Source organism: Oryzias latipes, chromosome 7 (genome assembly GCF_002234675.1).
Source record: "Oryzias latipes chromosome 7, ASM223467v1".
Classification (NCBI taxonomy): domain Eukaryota; kingdom Metazoa; phylum Chordata; class Actinopteri; order Beloniformes; family Adrianichthyidae; genus Oryzias; species Oryzias latipes.
In genome coordinates this window covers 25,050,983-25,072,265 of record NC_019865.2, presented here as the reverse complement: position 1 = coordinate 25,072,265, position 21,283 = coordinate 25,050,983, and the positions used below count along the sequence as shown (strand labels likewise).

Below are 21,283 nucleotides of genomic sequence, written 5' to 3'. Positions count from 1 at the left end.
CTGCTAATGGAGAATGTCACTTCTTCAATTGCATAATGAAGAACACATGCTGCTGCTGCTGCTGCACGTTCAAGAACATTTGCACTGCCGAACAAGCAACACATCTTTTTTGTTGCCCACAGCCGCTCAGCTACCTCTCTGTCTGCATCACTCCTTCTGTTTTGGTTTGACCCCAAATGCTTTTAGTCTGATTATTTATCACATTAATGCTTCCAGAGGAAGTGAAGTCGAAGCAGATCCAGCTCCAGAGGGCTTAAAGCTTTAGTCACATGCCCCGTACGGGTAGAGGTTTTTGGGTTGTCCAGGCCAATAGAGGGTCATAGACAAGGGGAGTATAGGTGTGTCTAGAAGCTCTCTTGGGGCCAACTAAGGGGACGTCATGCTAAATGGAACGTACCATTGTCATGCGTGTGGAAAGTGTATCGTGGGTGTGCGTACTGGTTTCTCACTGACTGCACGCAAATGCTGCAAACACTTATTTATAATCCAGAAGTTTCTATAGCATGTCCACACAAACTACATTCACTTGTCTGATTTCCTGATTTCTAAGGCTGAATCTGAATTCATTTCCTACCCCACTGGCTCCTCATTGCTCCAATTGTAAATGGATTCAAAGCTGTAGTGGTGTATAAAATTGTTTTCTTAAGGAGGAGCAGAAGCGACTTAGGGCTAGCTATCCCTCTGCCGGTGGGCTGATCTGTTACGCGTTTGTGGCTCGGGGAAGAAACGCAATTCTTCACGTGGGTGTGCTCTGAAGTTTGCATTTAAATGTCATGAAAAGGACTTTTGGAAGCTAATGTATTTGACCCGCATCTATTGCACTCGTCATCAAGCGGTAGGCATAATTTTTCCATAACTCTTCGCTTGTAGGGGTAAATGTAGAGGTAGGGAGAAGCCGTAGGGGTAGAGAATGAACTGGGATATTGAGTGAATCTGAGGGCTGCACTTGCCTCACTGATGCTGAAGTGGTTTCTGTGGTTTTCTTAGTGCTTGTGCTTTCCACACTTTTTTTTTTTTTTGGTCAGGTTTTTATGTTCACTTTTTGCCTATGTCAGGGTACGACAATACCGAGGGCAAAACTTAAACAATGCGGTAGCAACCTGTCCTGGGGGAGCGTGATTTATGGATTTATGGCGCCAGGCCTGAGCCAGGATGTCAGCTGCTTTTATAGGACCGACGGCGTGCTTACCAGAGGCGACGACGGTGCTGGCCCACAGCGTGTTCTCGATGCTCAAACTTTCGTTGACTGGCGGGTCTCCGTCTTCCTAAAAACAGGGATGAAGAACATGAAGGTAAAACTTAAGAGAAAAAAAGTTGTTTTTACACCAAAATGTCTCTGATGAATGAAATTCCTTTAAAGTTCTAGGAGAACTTTTTACATATCAGTTTAACTCTATGCTGAAGTGTAAATAATAACTCCTGTTTACGTTTGTTTCACTTCTGCTAATTTATTGGGTAAATGTCTGTGGAGTCCACGATGAAGATCCTACTCCAACTTCACACCAAAAACGTCACAAAAGTGTTGCAGCAGCAGCACGTTGTTTACTGCAGACTGTTAAAGTACAAACAGGACCGAATAACAGTAACATGATCAAGTTTCATCTGTCCGTTCCTTAAGGCATTCTGCAGGATGATGAACTGCAACAAAATGATCAATCGATCTAGAAATGATGGTAACAAATGCATGTTGCATTATTCTATCATTTATTGTGTGGGCAGGTACAAAAAAAATAAAAATAAAATACAATTGTTTGTCAGAAAACATGTTCTGCTAACAAAAGAGCCAGCACCTCACAAGTAACATTTCCAGACTTCTTGGTTTTTCTCTTATCAGACACGAGTGTGGCACCAGTGTCTGATAAGAGAAAAACTAAACGAAGAACTTTATCGCACTAGTAACGTTTCCACATTTTTAATACTAACAAACATCATTTATTCTAGGAGAAAAAGATGTTCTCCTGTCAATTTTTTAAATCCACCAAAAAACACAATTTTCAGAGCTCCACCCCTTAATATTTAGTATAATTGAAAAGCCCCAAAATGTCCTCTGTAGATCCCAAAGGATCTACAAACTATTCAGTAGTTTGCAACGGTTGGGAGAATTTTTAGGTTTAGAAGAGTCATCTACAAATGATTGGATTTTTTTTCTGGTAAATAGCGACACAATATTAGATGATGAAAAAAATCCTTTTTATTCCCCCCACAAAACTAGTCAAGGCTCAATATCTTACTTTTGATTTATTGAAGAAGAAAAAAAAGCTGTCTCTCTTTACTTGAAAATCAAAGCCTAAATTTGGTGAATGACATAGAAATAGAAACCCCAAAAGCAGACTAACAAACATTTGGAAAAGTTTTGACTTCTAGGTTTGAAAGTAGATTTAAACAAAAGTATTTTTACAACTGGGTTCATATTGATATATTTCTATCCGTCTATCACTCAGCCTGTACATTTGTTTGATATAGGAACTCAGCTCTCATGTCATGACTCTTTGAACTTGCGTTTGTTTCTTCTGTTTTTGGTTGGGACTTTATAAAGAAGTCCAAACAGGCTTCCATCACACCTTTTTTGGTTGAAATTGTATTTATTATACATACATTTGAAGTTTCTTTACTTATAAACTACATGAGTTACTGCATATTAAATTCTCTCCAAGTCCCACCCAAATCTCCTACTCTCTGTTCTAGATTCCGTGACATTGAACAGCTGGAGAGACGATTAGTCCTGTCTGGACTTTCATGTTTAAACCAAGAGTTGGTGTTGATGTCGACTATTCTGCCATGTTCTCATCCGACCATCAAGCAGAAGCACCAATGACCTTTGTTCTCCAGACATTTTCCTAGCAGAAGTCTGTCTGACGACAAACATTAGCCAAGTGCTCCGTTTCTAATCCCAAAAGGAGCTGCTGTGTGTCTAAGAGGTGATCAGAAAGCTTCTGGAAGCTCACCCTGGTGAAGGTTCCAATGAAGTTATGGATATCAATGTTGGGTTCTTCAGCGTACACGAAAGACCGGATCTGGAGGAGGTCCTGTGGGACGGCAGAGTCGCTGTGAAAACAGTGACTTCATCAAAGTTTCAATAACAGTTTTAAAGACCCACTCCAATAAAAATGGGGTTGTAGGTGTTTTTAACATGTTCTTTAGGCCTTTTTTTCCTCGTGACTTTGACCTTTTCTTTAGTCAAATTTTTGTGAATCTGGAGCAAAAATGTTTTAGAGAAAAAACAAACAAACATTTATGACGTAGTAAATATGCTGGGCGGGCCTAAAGCTCCAAGGAGGAGGGGAAGGGGGGCCGGGCTGCTCCACACCAACGGCCCTGTCTACAGTTTCTAATGAACTACTGTCGCTTTGCAGAAAGTATGTCCTAGAAAATGACACAGTTTGGTTTTTTTAGTCTAAAAACAGCATAATCATGATTGAAATGTCACTGGGAACGCTGAAAATAGATGACTAGATGATGAGAGTGGGTCTTTAAGGTGCCATGTGAATAAATGTGATTTGTTTTGAACATAAAAATTAGCTGCAGCTTCTGTTGCAGCCACGTAAAGGCAGGGAAGTTCAACATTGAAAGACTGAGAGCAGACTTTATGCTGACATTTCTCCAAATCAGAACGTAAAATCAGCTTGGTTTAGAGCCAGTGCACTCTGGAGACCCCGCTGAAGTAAAAGCCCCAGGAGTCCCGTCAGCCTTTTGGTTACGACCGCCATGGAAGCCAAAGCGCGCTCGAGGGAAGTGACCGTTTAGTCTCGTTAAGACAGACCTGCTTCTCTCTGCACAATTACATCTGCGCTCATCACTTCACAGTTATCAGGGTTTCCAGAACAATCCTGGAGCCTTTGTGGCGGTGGCGTCGGGACTCACCCCGGCGGTCGGCAGCCTCTGGGTGCAGGCCACAGGGAGGCGCAGTTTCCAGTCAGTCTCTCCGTCCAGCTGGTCAGTGCGTAGGAAACAGGAGCCTGATGGAGAAAACATGATGGAGAAGCGTTTGCCTCTAGAGGGCAACAGCAGACAGGTTTTAGCCCCCACCCCCAAAGCACACATTTCTAGGCTTGCATTTCAAACTAAAACATCCACTAATAAAAAAAAACAAAACAAAAAAAAAAACACTGAAGCACAAAAACCATATAAAGTAGTTTTGTTTGTTTGAAGTTCTGGAAGTTAAGCTTAGCTGCACATGTCCTCCCCCACCCCCCAGCCCAGAACTCCCAATCATGGCTTAGCCCCTTCATAATTGACCTAATGGCCCCCACATGGAAGAGAGATAACCAGGCACTATTTCCAGTAAAACAAGGTTGTGTTTTTTCTTCTCCTTCCCCCAACAGGAAGATGCAACAACAACAAGCACAGAGCTTTTCTTCCAGGCTGCAGCCCAGGAGCAGCCGGGGGGGGTAGCGGCGAGGGTTTCTGCTCAGACGTGTGTTATCAGAGTCCACGCTCATTCTGATCCTGATTTGATTATTCAGATGGGCGCCCAGGCCTCCTCCGCTCCCACGTTTCTCCGTTCCATCTTCCTTCCCATTATCTTCTCATTTGACAAACAAAATTAGTCGAATCGAGAAAATAAAACAACAAGAGTTTAGACCTTAATACAAAGGAGCCGCGTCACCATCGTTTCCCTAATGACCCGGTTTACAATTTATACACTGTGGGGCTTCCTGTCCCCGGCCGCGGGGGTTAATCCCTGCCCCTCCCCAGCCGGCCAGAGAGCCAGGCAGCAGTGGATGCCTGAACCCGCGACCAGCAGATGTTTACCATTTCTTTCAGAGGTCCTTAGGAAGATCATGTCAGCAGGAACACGCTGGTTCTACAGAGGAAGGACAGACAGAGCAACATGACTTCAGCGAGGATTGGTGATAAAACTCCATTTCAACGCCAAAAAAAAGAAGCTTTTTAAAACTTAAGCAGCTTCCTCTGAAGAAATAAAAACACACGACAAAAAAATAAATAAATAAAAAACAAAGCTTGTTTTTAAGAACTGCATGAGCCAGCTGCCGGACCACAGTCCCTCTGGAGCGCCACATCGCCATCGGAACAAGTTGTTTACATGCCCCACGATCAGATCAACAATCGGCATATCCCACCTTTCTCGATCGGAAAGAAATTTTGATCTGAATAAGTCTGATCGGGGCGGAGTATTCCAAACGGCGTGTTTACATGACGCATTTTCATTCTGATCAGGCGTTCATTGCCGTTACTTTTGTCCATGTAAACGCAGCTTTTGTTTTCCTCGCCCTGAGCTGGAATCTGGATCTAAACTGTACGGCTGGGGTAACTCCACAACAACGGCCCCGCCCACAACTCAGAGGTGAACTTCTGATGAACTCCTACTGCTCTGCAGAAACTATGTCCCAGCAAACAACAGTCTTTCTTTTCTTTTCTTTTTTTGGGGTTAAAAATGGCAAAAGATGAATGGAGTGGAACTTTAAACTGAATTTTTCACAGTGTCTGCAAAAACAAAATAAAATTGGCTTTGGTTCAAAATCTCATTAAAGCCGTTTTAGGTTCACATCTGCCGTGTGCGGATTGGGTTTGACAGGCCGATGCCCGGCATTGATCTCCCCCCCCCCAGATTACAAAATCTTTACTAACTCCCTCCACCGCCGTCAGCCGTGGAGCACAGATGATTAACAAGGTTACTTTCCTGTCACATAAACGGGGTCAGGAGGCAAAAACTACTCACAGATGTTCATTAAACAATCTTTAACCAACCTTTTCCACAATTATTAGATCTCCCACTTGAATGCCGCTGCTTTTAACCTTCACAGTGCCTGAAACAAAAACAGAAAGGTTAATAAAGTGTTGAGGCGTTTTTGATTATAACATTTTTCTTAAGACATCTACAATAGGAATTCATTTTGAGAGGACTTTTGCTTCCCCTCAGTGCATTTTGGGAAAGTCTCCCCCGTTCTGATGTGAAGGAATGCTGGGGGAGTTCAGCCTTTTCTCTCATTCCACTCGGAATGAACGGGCAAAATTGTTTGGGGGAGATCGCTGACCCCTGAACTGGGCTGCGACCTCTTGGCTTTGCATATGTAAGACATTAAAGCGCATTAATATTGTTATGCATTCGGGCTTCACGGGGCCGCAGATGAATGCTCTGCTTTATGCGAGGACGTTTGGCTCTTTCATTTCACTGAGAACCACCAGATTCCTGAAAGCTGACAAAAACATGCAAATGTTTCTCCGGTTGCTTCCTAAACATTTACAAGAACTACTTTTCTTTCCCATGTCGAGACGAACACCGCAGAGTTGCGATTAAGCCACAAAATACGCATGGGGTCACTGTCACGGAGGCAACCGGTCGTTGTGTTTATGAGCAAAGCAAGCTGCCACATCAAAGCAGCGACGTGATGGAAACCACAAGAGGTCCTCTGCTTTTTATTGCTGGTAGCACTTTATACCGAGGCCTCTTATGTACACTTTTACATCTCTGCTTCAAATTACCCACCATTTCCCCCCCAGCCCCAATAAGTCCTAACAGGAACCGCTGCCTGCAGTCAGGCGGTGAGGGAGAAGGAGGAACGCGGACGATGGGATCTCACCTCTTGTTGAGAGCTTGCTGTAAATCTGAGAGTTGACTTCTTTGTCTCGAAGGTAGCACCTTATCTCTTCGATAGCCTCCCTCGCGATGGTTATGAACAGAACGAGACCCTGGAGGGAAAAAGCGATGACATTCAGACAACAAGAAAACAACTTCTAACCTTTAAATTATACACTCAACATTGGCGCCGGACCAATATCTGCCATCTGTTCTAGAAAATGTATGTACCAATATTTTTAACGTCCAAGATTGCTCATTCAAGATCTTTATAATATAGTAAGTTGAAAAAAAAAAAACACTTCGCACAATGTCATCATTACTACAGTAATGTAGGTTTTTAAGTCTATAAACTAAACAAAGCATGTGCGCTACTGTCAGATGCATTTCTCGTAAATGAAATAGGTTATTGAAATAGGTTCTTAAAAAATAGCTATTTAGTTTTAAACATTGTCGATTTGAATGAAAAAGATGTAATGAATATGGAAGTAACAGTCTTACAAAAACCTGGTGATCAATGACGTGACGTCATGCGACTGTCTGCTACCAGACCAGGATGCGTCCGTAAAATCTAAAGTTTTTTCTCTACTAAATTTCTACAAAAAAATGGCAAAAAAGTCAAGCATTGAATCAAACATGTTTACAAACGTTGCATCTTTAGTGGAAACGCCAAAAAACCTACACTACAGATGAACATTTTGCAGATGCGTTCTGGAACGCTTGTTCTGCTTATCTAGAGTCACATGACGTCACATCACTGATCAGCAGATTTTTAGAATATTTTAACCCACAAAATCTTTGTCATTTGTTTTCAAATTGTAGAATATATTAATAACATCAATGGGTTTTCAAAACTTATTTCAGTCAACTGAAATTCTTTCTCTTCTGTTTTGTTTTTTATCTAAAAACAACATTTGAGACTTTGAAAATAAGAACTTTCATCGACACGTAACTTTGAAGATGTGTGTACTTCCGGTGATAGTGGTGCATATGTTTAGTCTACTTTACTGTAGTTTATATACTTAAAATCTAACATTATTCTGCAATATAGCAAAAAAACACTTCCAGCAATGTAATTGTTAGTCTAAAATTGCAGTTTTCTGCTATTTTAGACTAACAATTACATTGCATGAAGTGTATTTTTATTATATTCTATTTTATTTGTATAGATTGCGAATCAGCATCTCACAAATATTTGTACTCACATTTTCAGGAACAGTTGACAGATTTTTGGATACTCGTTACAACCCATTTACATACATATTGTATTAATATTCACACGTCCAGGGAAAAGATGCACGTATGAAAACCATTCCATAATATTATATTAAATCATAAGAGTTGTGGTTTGATCTGTGAATCTGTGATTTCTGAATCAAATGGCCAGAATCCCCAGCCCTGCTGGACAAACAATGGGTGGAAACTAAGACGACTAATGATTAACAGAATGTGGAATGCAGCGTACCAGAGGGACCCAGTAGGTGTAGAGGGCACCTAAACGCAACTCCTCCACAAACTGGGAGCAAGCCAAAAGAAGGAAGTACAGGTTGAAGAAGTACTTGAACTGGTTGAAGAGCACCTGAGGAGACAGAATACCCACAATGCAATGAAATGCCGGCTTTCTTGCAACCTCTTTGGTTCAGAACTGCGACCAAGTGAAGCTGCTAAAGCCCCCAACCAAAGTTTTTTTTTCCCCTCCAGGGACCAAACTCAATTCAGAAAAGTAACCAAGGGGCCACAAATGAGGCAGAAAAACTACAACGAGTTAAATAATGTTGCACAGATTCCTTTTCAAGTGTATTTTTAACATCAGAATCCATTCATCCATCTTTAGAACGCACCACACCACAGCGCCTTTGCTCAAACTATTGCCAGCCGGTGAAGACATGAAAACTCGGCTACACCGAAAAATGAGGATCTTTGTTCACTTGCAAGTGAACCTTGGTGTGATTCACTAAAAATCAAATTACTGATTCAGCATAGAATTGGCACAATATTCTTTTTGGGTAATTTATTGGAATTTAATAATATGATTTTTGTGTACTAATCAGAGCTTAATGTCTTTATGTTTGTTTTCTTATAAAAAGCTGTTGCTTCAAACAACCCCCTTTAAAAACCAAAGTACAGCGTTATCACGCTATGTCACGCTTAGGCCATGCAGTGTCGCAGATTTTCTTTTTTACAGCATATTGTGTTCTGCATCCTGATTGGCTGTAGACCGTTGTCAATCAATTTCTTTTCTGCCATTTCTCCAGTGCAGAATGTGCTTAGCCAGCAAATATGATCTTTATTTTCATTCCACAATAATGGACGTACTTTTCATGAAGGTTTGAACTTATGAGAGTTGAAAAAAGAAAGAAAAGTGTGAAAATATTCATGTCTGTCTGAGAAAAGTGTATAAGATGTGTAGTGAGGGGATTTACCGCCATAAAACATCTAGAATTATTGTAAAAAACAAATATGACTACTTCACAAATTTCATCTATCAGGTTATTTTTAGAAAGTAATGAGGTCCCACAATAAACAAGGATCAGTGTATCTTATTTTTGTGAAAAAACAAATTCTTTTTTACCATTTTATGTTCTTTTGCTCTTTGGAGAAATTGAGCAATTTAGTGTTTTTAAATATAAAAATGTTATTCAAATGTTCTATGTTATCATATTTTTTTTCATATACTCATTCATTCATCTTCTAAACCCGTTTTGTTCCTTTCGGGGTCGCGGGGCTGCTGGAGCCTATCTCAGCAACTTGTGGTCAAAGGCAGGGAACAGTCGATTGCACAGACTGGCCACAATCACACACCCATACACACTCATATTCAAACCTATGGATAATTTAGAGTCACCAATTAACCTATGAAGCATGTTATTGGTATTGAAAGAATTGATCTCGTATTCTGAAGGATGAAATTGGTGTTGTGTGTGAGGCGCCCCCATGGTACAATACAATTGTTACAATTGTACAATTGTTGGCGGATCGATCCCCGCTCTCCCCAGCCAGCTGTCGCCCCCCGAGCCCGGCTAGTCTGCAGCTCACCGCTCCCCCCAGGGCATGGGTCAAATGCGGAGAAAGAATTTCCCCATTGTGGGATAAATAAAGTAAATTCTATTTTTATTATTTTTATTTTATTATATCTTTGTTTGTCTCTACTAGTGTGAATAAGCTAGCCACCAGTCCATCATCTTTGTAGCTTTGTGTGTGAACTTGTCTTAACGTCACAAACCACACATCCTTTTTTAACTGATGAAGAATAAATGCAGTAACTAAAATAAATATGGTAACCTATCCAAGTAAAAACCGAGACATTAAAAGCTATAGTCTAGTAGGAGTATTTTTTGTTGCATTAAAATTAAAAAAAAAAAAAAAAACTATTTCACCCATAAGAACTCGTGGTGGCATCAGTGTAACAGAAAAATCTCAGAAATGGATTCAGTGGTCCGCTTGGTTTGTGGTCAAATACACAGAATGTTATTTTGAAGAAAAAATGGCTCTGGGTTCTTATGGATTAAACTAAATAATAGCTCTACTTTTAGTTTTAGGATGTGCATTATAAACAATGAAGATAATTATTTTGTTATTTCCGTTTCTAAGGACTGTATACCATGAACAGACAGGCACGGTTCTGGGCAACTCTGTGTTGCAGTTAAAATAAAAGAATGATATACTTTCAAGTCATGTCTTTCAAATGTTTGCGTGATAAAAAGGTATTTTTGTCACAAATCTATTAAAAATAGCTCAAATATGGCAGGTGGGTTGAAACGATGTTCAGATGTCTTTGTTAAAAAAAAGACATTTTTCGGAGCTGTCCCCTGTTGTTTTTAAAGAAACTGCAATAAAAATCATGAAACTGGCTGAGAGAAATGATTCACAGTCAAACACTGAGAACACGTCATTTGATTTCATCTGATTTATTATATTAGACCTCCAAACTCAGGAAAACATCTTGAGGATTCTCAGGACTCTGAGATCATTAAGTGGAACTTTACTGCACTTTTATGCATTTGTATGTTAAAAATGAGGAGTTATTCTCCAAAATGTTTCCTCAATCTATAGGTTCTATAGGTATATGGTAAGGGGTCAGCGTATTGGAAAACAATGCAAAGGGAGCTGGATTATAGTTTCCACTCAGATTTAACACACACACAACAGCTTTGCTGGGTTTCATTACCACCGCTGTGCTACATTACTACAAGCAGAAAAACCTCTCTCTTCACGTGACGCTGTCATTTCCAGAACTAGACTGGGGACCAGCAGCACAAACTCAGAAATAGGCCTGCACGATTTACCACAAGTTTATCGTTATCGCAATATCCAGCTCTGCAATATGCATATTGCAAAAGACGGCGAAAATTGCAAAAAATCCTAAACGTTAAATGTGTTAAAACAATCTTATGGCAGCTTGAAGCATTTAACCAATCAAATAAATCCCTTTATGCATTTGACCAATCGGATGGGGGCCTATTATGTTAGATGTTTGTCACCCATGTCGATGAGGGTCATTTGGAGTATAATCTTTAAACTGTTGCAATGAAATGGGAATGATGTTTTTGGTTGTTTATATACCGCAAATTATATCGTTATCGCAATATTAAACTTTCTAGAATCGCATATCGCGAGTTTTCCTCATATCGTGCAGCCCTACTCAGAAACATAAAGAAAAAGAAAAAAACTCCTTGACAGGAAATTAAGTGAAATAAAAAGCATCTCCATTTGCAATGCAAACAAGTCTTTGCTCTGCGTCTTCTGCTTCCCAAACAAATCTGAACTACTTTTAATGTCCGTCTGCGAACATGGAAAAAAAAAAATCTTAAGACAACTGCATGCCTGCAAAACAAATGCATATGGAAATAAGGCAGGGATGATGCGTTCATCAGAACGGAGGGTTGAGAGAATGAGTCTCAGGTTGGGTGTGCAGGTCCAGCCGCTTGTAGAAGACAAAAGTTTTGTAGGAAAGTGCAGCTATGAGGAAAATTATCAGATTAGTTTGTATTTATTGTATAAACAACAATCAGAAACGTTTTTTTGGTTTTCCTTTCAAAACATGCTCTCCTCTCCCATTATGCAAGCAAATATCCTTAATTAACACATTAATAAACACATTAATGAAGATACAAACAAGAAAACGTTAAACTCTGGGGGATTTTAGTTGAAATTTCTCAGCATTGGTGTATTTATTTTTCCATATATCCAAATTGCACTGAAACATTAGGAATGCTTGTTGTTTGTCTTCACAGCATAAAATGTCAGAGATGAAGCCATGACAAGCTTCTGACAGGAATCCAAATTTATGAACTATATTCCCCTGAAAATGTGTCTAAACAGTGGGTGGAGAAAAGAGTGATGGGCAGGTGGGTGGAGGTTCTGGAGGGGTTAAACGGAGGTGACTTTTGCCTGACTCTTACCCCAGGAAGGAAGGTGAAGAAGTTGTACTTCTGGTTGTTGATGACGTTCTTCGGGTACCTCTGCTCCCTCTTCTCTGGGTGGCCCAGCCACACAGTGCGGGGCCGGAAGTCTCCGCCTCCGCAGCATCTCGACCACGGACAGCACCTGAAACCAAGATGCAGGGGGAATGTTGGGATGAGACACGTTGTGGTTTTGGTTTCAGGGGAAACCGCTCAGTGAAAGAGAAGCCTTAAAAAAAAAAAAGTAAACCCCGAGCTGTGTCTCAAAAAAACTAGAGCACTAATAAAAGTGTCATATTCCCCTGCTCCCGCTCCAGCCCTCCCATTTCCCTTATTTGGCCCATAGCTGAACCCCATTGATCCAAATTAATTAATTGACAACAGGCTGAGAGACAGAACTGATGGCCAATCAGATCTCTGCTTGATGCGTTCAATGAACTCCAGAACTTTTAACGCGGCCCAACAGCCAAGTTAAACTCAGTCCGCGACAATATGTTTAAAACTAAATATACAAATGAATGTGTACATTTGATGTAATTTCAACATTTTTAAAGTACAATAAGTCTGTGGATCCTTTTTAATAACACTGTTATGCTGTTGCTGATAAATGATGAGTATTTCTCGTGGTAGTTTTGTTGATGGTCTAGTCTGGTTGATAGGTGGTGAGTTTCTGCTTCATGCAGGCGTTGAGACTTTAAACGTGATCTTAGGTCTGAATGTTCTGTAGATGTGAGACAGACTGCTCACATGCAGACAGGGAGCCAAACACACACTCACGCTGCAGTGAGTGACGGGCAGTGGGTTTTACGTTATTACAATCCCTGCGCGATTCACCTGCTGCCCCCACAACCCCTCACCCCCACCCTCCGCTTTCTTCTTCACACATCCCGTCCCGGCAACTGCGCGCTCTTTCTCAGAGACGGGAGCGCGCAGTTTAGGCACGCAATTCACAGGTTTTCGGGTGGTACAAACTCTGTGAAATAATAGACAATTGTAAACTTATAGTGCTAGCGCAGTTTTTCTCTCCAAAGTATAATTAAAAAAAGTATAATTAAAGATTTGTCTGCGAGCCACATGTGACAATCAAAAGAGCCATATATGGCTCGCGAGCCATAGGTTCCCGACCCCTGGTCTAGTGGGTCTAGATGACAAGATAACATGCCTTGGAGGCATGTACCTCAAGGCATGTTATCTTGTGGGAGTGGGGTCATGTGGACCCCACATGATAGCACAAGGGATAAGTGTTTATTAAGATCCTTTACTCGCAGCATACCTGTAGAAAGAAATGTGCATGAACATTTTTACTTGACGGCCTCAACCCAGTGGTCTAAGACACGTGTCAGAGTAACGTCCCGCGTCGGCCCTACCTTGTAATTATATCCGGCTCGCAAGATCATTTCATATTATTTTATTACTGGCCTGGTGAAATAACTACAGATCCCATAATGCAGCGCTTCAGCAGCACTGGTAAACACTAGTCCTCAAGATGCCAAAGAGAGAAAATTCATTCTAGAAACAGAGCCTTTTAAAAACCGAGTAGAGGCAGAATAAATGTTTACCGACTTTCTGGGAAACCCGTTTGTGGAGCGAATGTGGCTGCGATGAAAGAATAGAATCCAAGACGGCGCTAAGAGACAAACGTCAAATACGGACTTTGCTGAGAAGCTGAGCACAAGGAGTTTGAGCAGCGCTTTGGTCATTTTGAAGAACAAAAGAGGAATTTTGAAGTTGCTTCGTAACCCGTTTGCCGTCGATGTGGAAACTGCACCTGTGCAGATTCAAATGGAGCAGATTGAGCTGCATTGCTTTGGCACACTGAAGGTGAAGTACGACACTGCAGGACCTCAACAGTTTACCCTCTCCGTTCCTGCAGAAATGCCCCAGCTCTGTCTCCAAACCTGTGCATTTTTAATCCTGTTGTGAATTTTTATATTTTATGGAGAGAAAATAGAAGTTATTTAAGGTTTAAGTTGACGTATTCCTGATTCATATTGTCAGTCTATTTTTATTCAAATTTATGTTTAAAAAAAGTTTTGTTTTAGTTTTAGTGTGTTCCATTAAAGTTTATCCTGTTCGACGTTTTAGGCCTTTAGCATGTTTTAGATGTTGGCCCCCTGAGAGACCCCTGATCTAAGACCTTGATATTTCATACGGCCACCTGAATGGCCCAGTTCTCAGCTCCAGTCAACTCCATATTATTATATATCCAAACCCTAAGGGCAGTTATGACTAAGCCATACGTGGTCAAATTAAAAGTCTACAATTTCCTTGAAGGTTTGGGGCACTTCATGGCCTCGTCCTCTTCCCAGATTTTCAGAGATTCTGATTTGATTTCCCTGCAGAATTCGCTTCAAAAACTGGCCTGATCTTACCCAGATGTAGAGAATCTATTGAAGAAAAAGCTGAGAGACACCAGGTGGAGCTGAAGTCGCTATAGATTATTCGGTGGTTCAATACTATCGTTAAAGAATTTTTTGGTTCAATTATTTAAAGAGAACTGTCAAAAATATAAATCCCTAAAACATAAAAGTTTCCCCTTTTGTCCCGGATTGCGAAAATCCATCCATGAATCATGTCTTCCTTCATTCGTGAGGTTATTTGGATTTTTTTTAGATATATCTTTGCGATTTTGTGTTTTTAAAGCTTCAAACTTGCAGGGGGAAAAAAAAACTAGCACTGACCTAAAAGTTAATGTCTTAAGAATTTGAAGAGGTTTTCTTGCTGAAAATAATGATTAGCCTCACCTCGAGGAAGGTGGTCACACCCCTTTGCTCTATCAAAACAAAACCGCTCTATTTCATCAATCGGAACCTTGGTTACCAGTTTTAATAAGTGAACCACTTTTACCCGCCGCTCAGTCCTCCAGCAATATTGATAATGCAAAAGCTCTTTCTGAGATTTTAGCCTCAGAAAGAGGCCGGAGAGTACAATGTCAATAAAAACATTTCTTGACCCACATATCCATCAGAGAGGGCGCGTGCATTTCTAAACAAAAGCAGATTTAAACAGAACAGGAAACATGTAGGATGGGCCTGCTCTTAAACACCATTAAAGAATGAGCAGAGAACTTGGTACATTGACCGGCATGTGCAACCATACATCTTTAGACAAGCTTGCCTGGACACTTGGTTAGAACATCACCTGAAATACTAACAGAACTGGGGGTTTTCTCTTACGAGTGGATACGGCGAAAAATGGGCAAACCGGGGCATGTACGTGGCCCGCACAAAATATAGTCATAGGCCACATTCAAAGTCATCCCCTACCCCTCTGGCTCCACCCTATTGTAGGGGCATTTGTAGCTTTAGCGTTGTCCAAAATGGAGTCAAAGCAACTAAGGGCTGAGTATCCCTCTGCCAGTAGAGCGATCTGGATCTCACTTATTGCGCCGAGGAGAAACGCATTTCTTCACGCGGATGTTCTCTAAGGCACAGAAGTTTATGTGTACTTTCCAGTTTAAAACTTACCATTTTTTAATTTCTATTTTGCTAATTTACAACCAGTTTTAGAAACGGTTCAAACGATCACGTGGATTTGTGTTTCCAGTCGTGTCCCGACGAAATAAAGGCTTATTCCCACATATTTACGTTCAGCCAAGCTGCAGATTGCAGCATTTCCCGCATGGATTTTATGTTCATCAAAGGCTAAATGTTGCTAGCGCCTGTTAGCCTCTCTTAGTCCTGGCATCTTCTGGCTCCGTTCTTCAACAGAAAAAGCACTGACCACACGGATTAAAATGAAAATGATGGACGAACAGGCGCTTCATAATAACCGTAACATTAATAAAAGCACGTTTGGAAGATCATCTGGTATATTACAGAGCTGCTAGATATCTATGCGTGTGGCACCTCAGCGGTACTCATTTCCTCTTCTGGTATTTCAAACACTACTGTGCATGTGCGAATGATTTATACCGACCGAAAGTGCTCCCCATTTGAGCGTTTATTATAATCGGAAAACGTTTTTCTGGGTCCAAGTACACGGTTGAATTCTAATCCGACCCTTGTTCTGATCAAGATATTTTGCACATGTAAGAGCGGCTTATGGTGTCGACTCGCAGCCTGGCATCACGATGGTGTCTCTCCATCGTGATGCCAGTCAGCCATCACGATGCCATCGGCACAACGCTAGCTCTCCATCTTCTTTAAAACTCAAAGATCAAACAATCCATGACGTCCCGATTATTTACCTCTTGCGGTTCACTTTTTTGCTCCATTTTTACCTTATTTGCTTTAGCGTTTCAAAATACATATGAGTTTTTTACATTTTGTTTCCTGGAATTTTGCTTTGATTTCTAAAAATGTTTTTCTTTTTTTTAATTTGTTTTGCTTTTTACTTTTCATTGTGATCTTGGTTATATTTTTCCATCGAGAGATTTGTCCTTCAGGCCAACTGTAGAACACACCTGATCCAGCAACAAGTAGGACAGGATATAGAAAAGCAGCAAGAGCTCCAGGGTGGAGCACCTCATGGGACTGTTTGCTTTAATCATTGCTACATGCATTTAAAGAGGCTTTGCAGCTAAAACACAAACCACACATTACTGCTGTCAGATAATAGATCATCTGTTAAAAATGTGTGTAACTCATCACACCAACTCGGCAAAACATATAGGCAATGGGAGCCTTCTGTAGGCTGTAGGTGAGCTCACTAAGGAAAGAAAAATGCAAATTTGAGAGTTTAACCGGTAGAATTTATCATAACACCTCTCCTGCTCATGTGTGATTGATTGATTTGTACACTTTCTCGATGCGTTTGCTGACGTTTATACATAAATCTTAAGTCTGGGTGTAAATAAATAATAATTAGGGCTGCACGATATGAGGAAAACTCGCGATATGCGATACTAGAGATTAATATTGCGATAACGATATAATTTGCGGTATAGAAACAAAGCACAATAACCAAAAACATCATTCCCATTTCATTGCAACAGTTTAAAAATTATACTCCAAATGACCCTCGTCGACATGGGTGACAAACATCTAACATAATAGGCCTCCATCCGATTGGTCAAATGCATAAAGGGATTTATTTGATTAGTTAAATGCTTCAAGCTGCCATAAGATTGTTTTAACACATTTAAGGTTTACGATTTATTGCAATTTCGCCGTCTTTTGCAATATGCACATGTACGATAAATGTGGGGTATATTGTGCAGGCCTAATAATAATACTTAAAAATGCAATATGTTCGGAAAAAATCAGGTTTAATTTTTTTTTTTCAAAGTCCCACCCTGATCGTCTTTCAATCTATTTTCAAAGTGTCTTTTAATTATGATTTTGCCGTTTTTAGCCAAAATAAATTTTTTTGTCATTTTCTAGAACAAGATTTCTGCAAAGCGGAAAAAAGTTGAATAGTTTAATAAAAATGACCTCCAAAATTTGGGCGAGGAGTAAGCCCACCCCCACTTCCCGTCATCCATCTGTTTACATGCTCTCTTACTATCTTACGGCCTGTCACACCCTCAAACCTACCATTACTAGTGCAGCAAAAATGGGGAACAATATAGGAGCTATCCAGCCGTACAGTTTAGATCCAGATTCCAGCTCAGACGAGGAAAACAAAACATAGACATACATGGATCTATTTGTCTGCTAGTGGATGAATCAGAATGGAGTGGAGCAGGGAGCTTATGGCCTGTCCACCTAATACAATCTTTTTCCAACTGCATTTTTTCCTCTGCTCCCAATTCACCACAATTTGAATGAATGAATACTTAGAAATGCAATTCAGAACTTAATTTTCTTTATATACGTCTTCCATCATGAGAAAAATGCCACAGGAACATGTTAAAAACACCAAGAACAAACAAGCTTTACGTTTGCTTCCAGTTTAAAGGACCTATATTATACAAAATCAACTTTTTGAGCTTTTAAATGTGATTTAATGTTATTTCCTCACTATAAACAACCCTAAACTAGTATTTTGACCCATTAACGCATTTGTGAGTATTCCTCTAAAAATCTGGGCTCTGAGCACCAGCCCCTCCCAACCCACGAAAACGGCTTGTCCTCACATCGTGACATCACAAAGTGAGGAACCCCCCCCTTCAGGAAGAGTCTGCACTGCCAGCCCCCCCCCAGGCTAACACACACACACACTTTCTCTGTGGAGCTAGCGTTGAGCTGTAAAAACCTTTACATGCACAATGTGCACAACCAACACAGCAAAAGTTTGGACGTTGTTTGTTTTCATGGGAGAAACACAGACTTTCTGCCGAGGCCGACTTCAGGTTGACATCATGAAATGGGCCGCACCCACAAGGAGCGAAAGGTGGAGCCTCAGAGAATTGTCTTGCTTCTGGTTATGAAAATGAACTGCAAGAATAACTCATATTTTATAAAAATCGTTCATTCGTGCAGTGTTTTTCAACTAGTGTGCCGTGGGAAATTGTCCTCATTCACTGATCTAAAAACATTTCCCATCTCCAGGAAATCAGCTCTGTGTTTATCCAAACAGGCCCTGATAAAACACAGAGTAGTTAGGAATATGAAAGATCATAAAATACTTTTTTGTTTGTGTTTATTTGATCCTATTCAAGACATTTTGATAAGAATGACGGTACCACGATGTAGCAGCAGCTAAAGCTGTTTCGGAAAAGTTCTGCCCCTTTAACTGTCTCCACCAATCATTCTTGGAGTCTTAATCACATGTAATCAGTCTGACCAATCAGAAGTGGTTAAAGTCTTCACTTCCTTGTTCAGGTTCTGCTCATAAAGTCGCTCAGTTCTAACAAAAATACCAGCTAAAGCTCGTCTTTAGCAGTTTAGCTTTCCGGTAAAAGACCGTGGAACAAGTGAACAAACAATGAAGCTCAGAGACGCTAGTCTGTCTGTGTCCGCCGATTATTTGCACTACATCTCCCATGATGCATTTGGTTAAAGTGACAGCATCTCAGCGCACAATGAGTCTCTCCTCTTAAACCTCTTGAAAAAGAAACGGATACACATAATCCAGTTTTTAAATCTTTTAAATTAACTTTTATTACATCTTTTAGAAAAAACAGCTCCAGCTTCCAGCTTTTTCTGCCATAATTATCACAAAAATGCTTGTGAGATTGCAGCGGGGCTGTAGATCAATACAGACTATGAGTTTCTCCTTTTTTTATTTTATTTTTTGGATGCTGGTGTGCCGCGGGATTTTTGTCAAGGTTAAAGTGTGCCATGGCTCAAAATATGTTGAAAAACACTGCATTAGTGTGCCAATATATGGTCATATTTATGGATATAGTTTACTCTGAAAGGCTTAAGAATAGCAGGATATAGGCCCTATAATGAATAATTGTGTTTTTCAAAAATAAAACCAAACTTGGACATTTGAAAAATGAACCACTGTTGAATTAAATGGTGATGTGAAACTAGATTACTGGACCACCGACTGTGAATTCCAGAGCTACTAAGACTGTTCTGGAGCTCCTCATCAGCAGTGGTTTGTTTTCACGGGGAGGGGGGCATTTTAGCTCTCGTCAGCTTCCCCATCATCTCCCACGAGGCCCACCCCTGAGCTGGCACGCGCCACTCTGGTTAGCTGGATTCTGAATCCTGTCCATGGCATGAGTGAATAGCAAATATTGACATGGACGACACACGTACTTGCTGCTAGTACAGCCCGGAACAAGGATGTCTGCTGGCATGTTGATGGTTTAGGCTAACCTCAGTGGCTAAATAACACATAAAAAGCTCGTCTCGGTGGATGTAATATTAAATAAAATGCGTGTCATGAAACGGTTGATTTTTGCCTCAAAAAACCTCCCCGCCGGTTAGCTAGGTCTGGAAACAATGACGCCCTGTCGACAACATTTCAGCGCCTCACTGACAACAAGAACGAAATAGAAAAAAAACATGGGGTAAAAATGGCTTCTTCTTTGCTGCGTAACGTCCTTACCCGTTTCTGTTTTTACTGTTGTGTCTCTTCGCTCGCCTCACGGGCTGTAAGGGGATGTTGTCGGTCATAGCAGCCTGGCTCTTGTTGGAGGCGCAGCTTGGAGCGGCGGCTGGGAGCGACGGAGCTCCGGTAGGGGCGGACGCTTGCAGCCGTCAGTCACCGGGTGGTTCAACGGTCAGCGGGTTAGCCGAGCCGCGACGGGCGGCCCACACACACCGGAGTAACCCCGCGGGGCACGACACTTCCGACCGCTTTACGACACTGTTTCTTATAATAAAAAAGCATCACTAGCTAAATACGTATGTTTCTTCGTCTGTAAGGTGAAAATTACGTCATATTTTACTTCCGGCGAATTTTTTTTTTTACGTTTACTTTTTAATCTTTTTTAAAATACAGTGACATTGCAAAATAAAATTAAGTAAAACGAATATATAAAGCTTTTTTTAGGTAACTCCCCTGTTTGGAAGAATTAATTACTGATAAAATATATGTTTCATTTATTTTTCTACAATAAGTTGTCAGTGTAAAAGAAATAGTGGGATTTAAGACACTTAGACCACTTTTATGGTTAGTATAGTTTTCCTCCTTTTCTTTGTGGATCAAAACTAGATGGGTTGCTCTGATTTTGCTCGCTATTTTACTGCACTGGTAATGATTAGGTTGGGGATGTGAGGGACTGTAGCTAGAAGGAGAGAGTGCAAACAGATGGGTGACAGGAAGTGGGGCGGGCTTACTCTCCATCAACGGTCCCGCCCAAAATTTTTGATAAACTTATGCCAATCTGCAGGAAATATGTCCTAGAAAACAACACTTTTTGGGTGGGGGGGGGGGGGGGGGTAAAAATTAAATAAGCATCATTAAAAGACCACTGACATCGCTGAGTGGGACTCAAACCTTTCTGTAGTCTTGAAATAGCAGTCCCTCGTCTGGGTGGTAAACGGACAGATGTGGGGCATATTTCCAGAATCTATCAATCCATTCATCTTCAGAACCCGCTGAGCCCCTTTCAGGGTCATGTGGTCGCTGGAGCCAACGCCACTACTGTAGGGCAAAGGCAGAGTACACCCTGGACAGGTTGTCCGTCTGTTGCAGGTCTTATTTCCAGAATCTCCGAGTGTTATAGCATGTCTTGTACTTGGAAAAGGCGTAAACTGGTGATGCAGCAGTGAGCATCTCAGAAAAGTGACGCGTAGTTGTTCAGACATTTGCACCTCTAAGTAGGTGTAAAAAATGGAGGGAGAAATAGTTTTAGGAGCAATAAGGGATCAAAGGTCAACAAATGGTGCGCCGCCACTGATTGTGTATAAAATCTAATGTGCTAGGACTTAATTCACCTCAATACTAAAGAAGCACTCTTGTAAAAAGAAAGATTAACTCATTTTATTGTTGTCAAATATCATAAAATGATGTAAAAGACCTCTTGCAATGAATTGGCAATCCATCCAAATTGTACCCC

At 40.9% G+C, this 21,283-nt stretch overlaps 1 protein-coding gene across 1 annotated transcript in view; it reads right to left on the bottom strand.

Annotated features, from left to right (window-relative positions):
* The window catches only part of atp9a (ATPase phospholipid transporting 9A (putative)), a 46,294-nt gene extending 26,170 nt beyond the window's left edge, over nucleotides 1–20,124 (bottom strand). Inside the window, exons 1-9 of the mRNA XM_004070998.3 lie at nucleotides 19,828–20,124; nucleotides 11,941–12,085; nucleotides 8,004–8,117; nucleotides 6,543–6,651; nucleotides 5,710–5,768; nucleotides 4,753–4,804; nucleotides 3,862–3,956; nucleotides 2,946–3,026; nucleotides 1,190–1,265 (exon numbers count right to left, since the gene is read on the bottom strand). Of these exons, the coding sequence (XP_004071046.1) occupies nucleotides 1,190–1,265; nucleotides 2,946–3,026; nucleotides 3,862–3,956; nucleotides 4,753–4,804; nucleotides 5,710–5,768; nucleotides 6,543–6,651; nucleotides 8,004–8,117; nucleotides 11,941–12,085; nucleotides 19,828–19,895 (799 nt within the window). The 5' untranslated portion in view covers nucleotides 19,896–20,124. The remainder of the gene's footprint in view (nucleotides 1–1,189; nucleotides 1,266–2,945; nucleotides 3,027–3,861; nucleotides 3,957–4,752; nucleotides 4,805–5,709; nucleotides 5,769–6,542; nucleotides 6,652–8,003; nucleotides 8,118–11,940; nucleotides 12,086–19,827) is intronic.
* Between the last annotated feature and the right edge of the window lie 1,159 nt (nucleotides 20,125–21,283).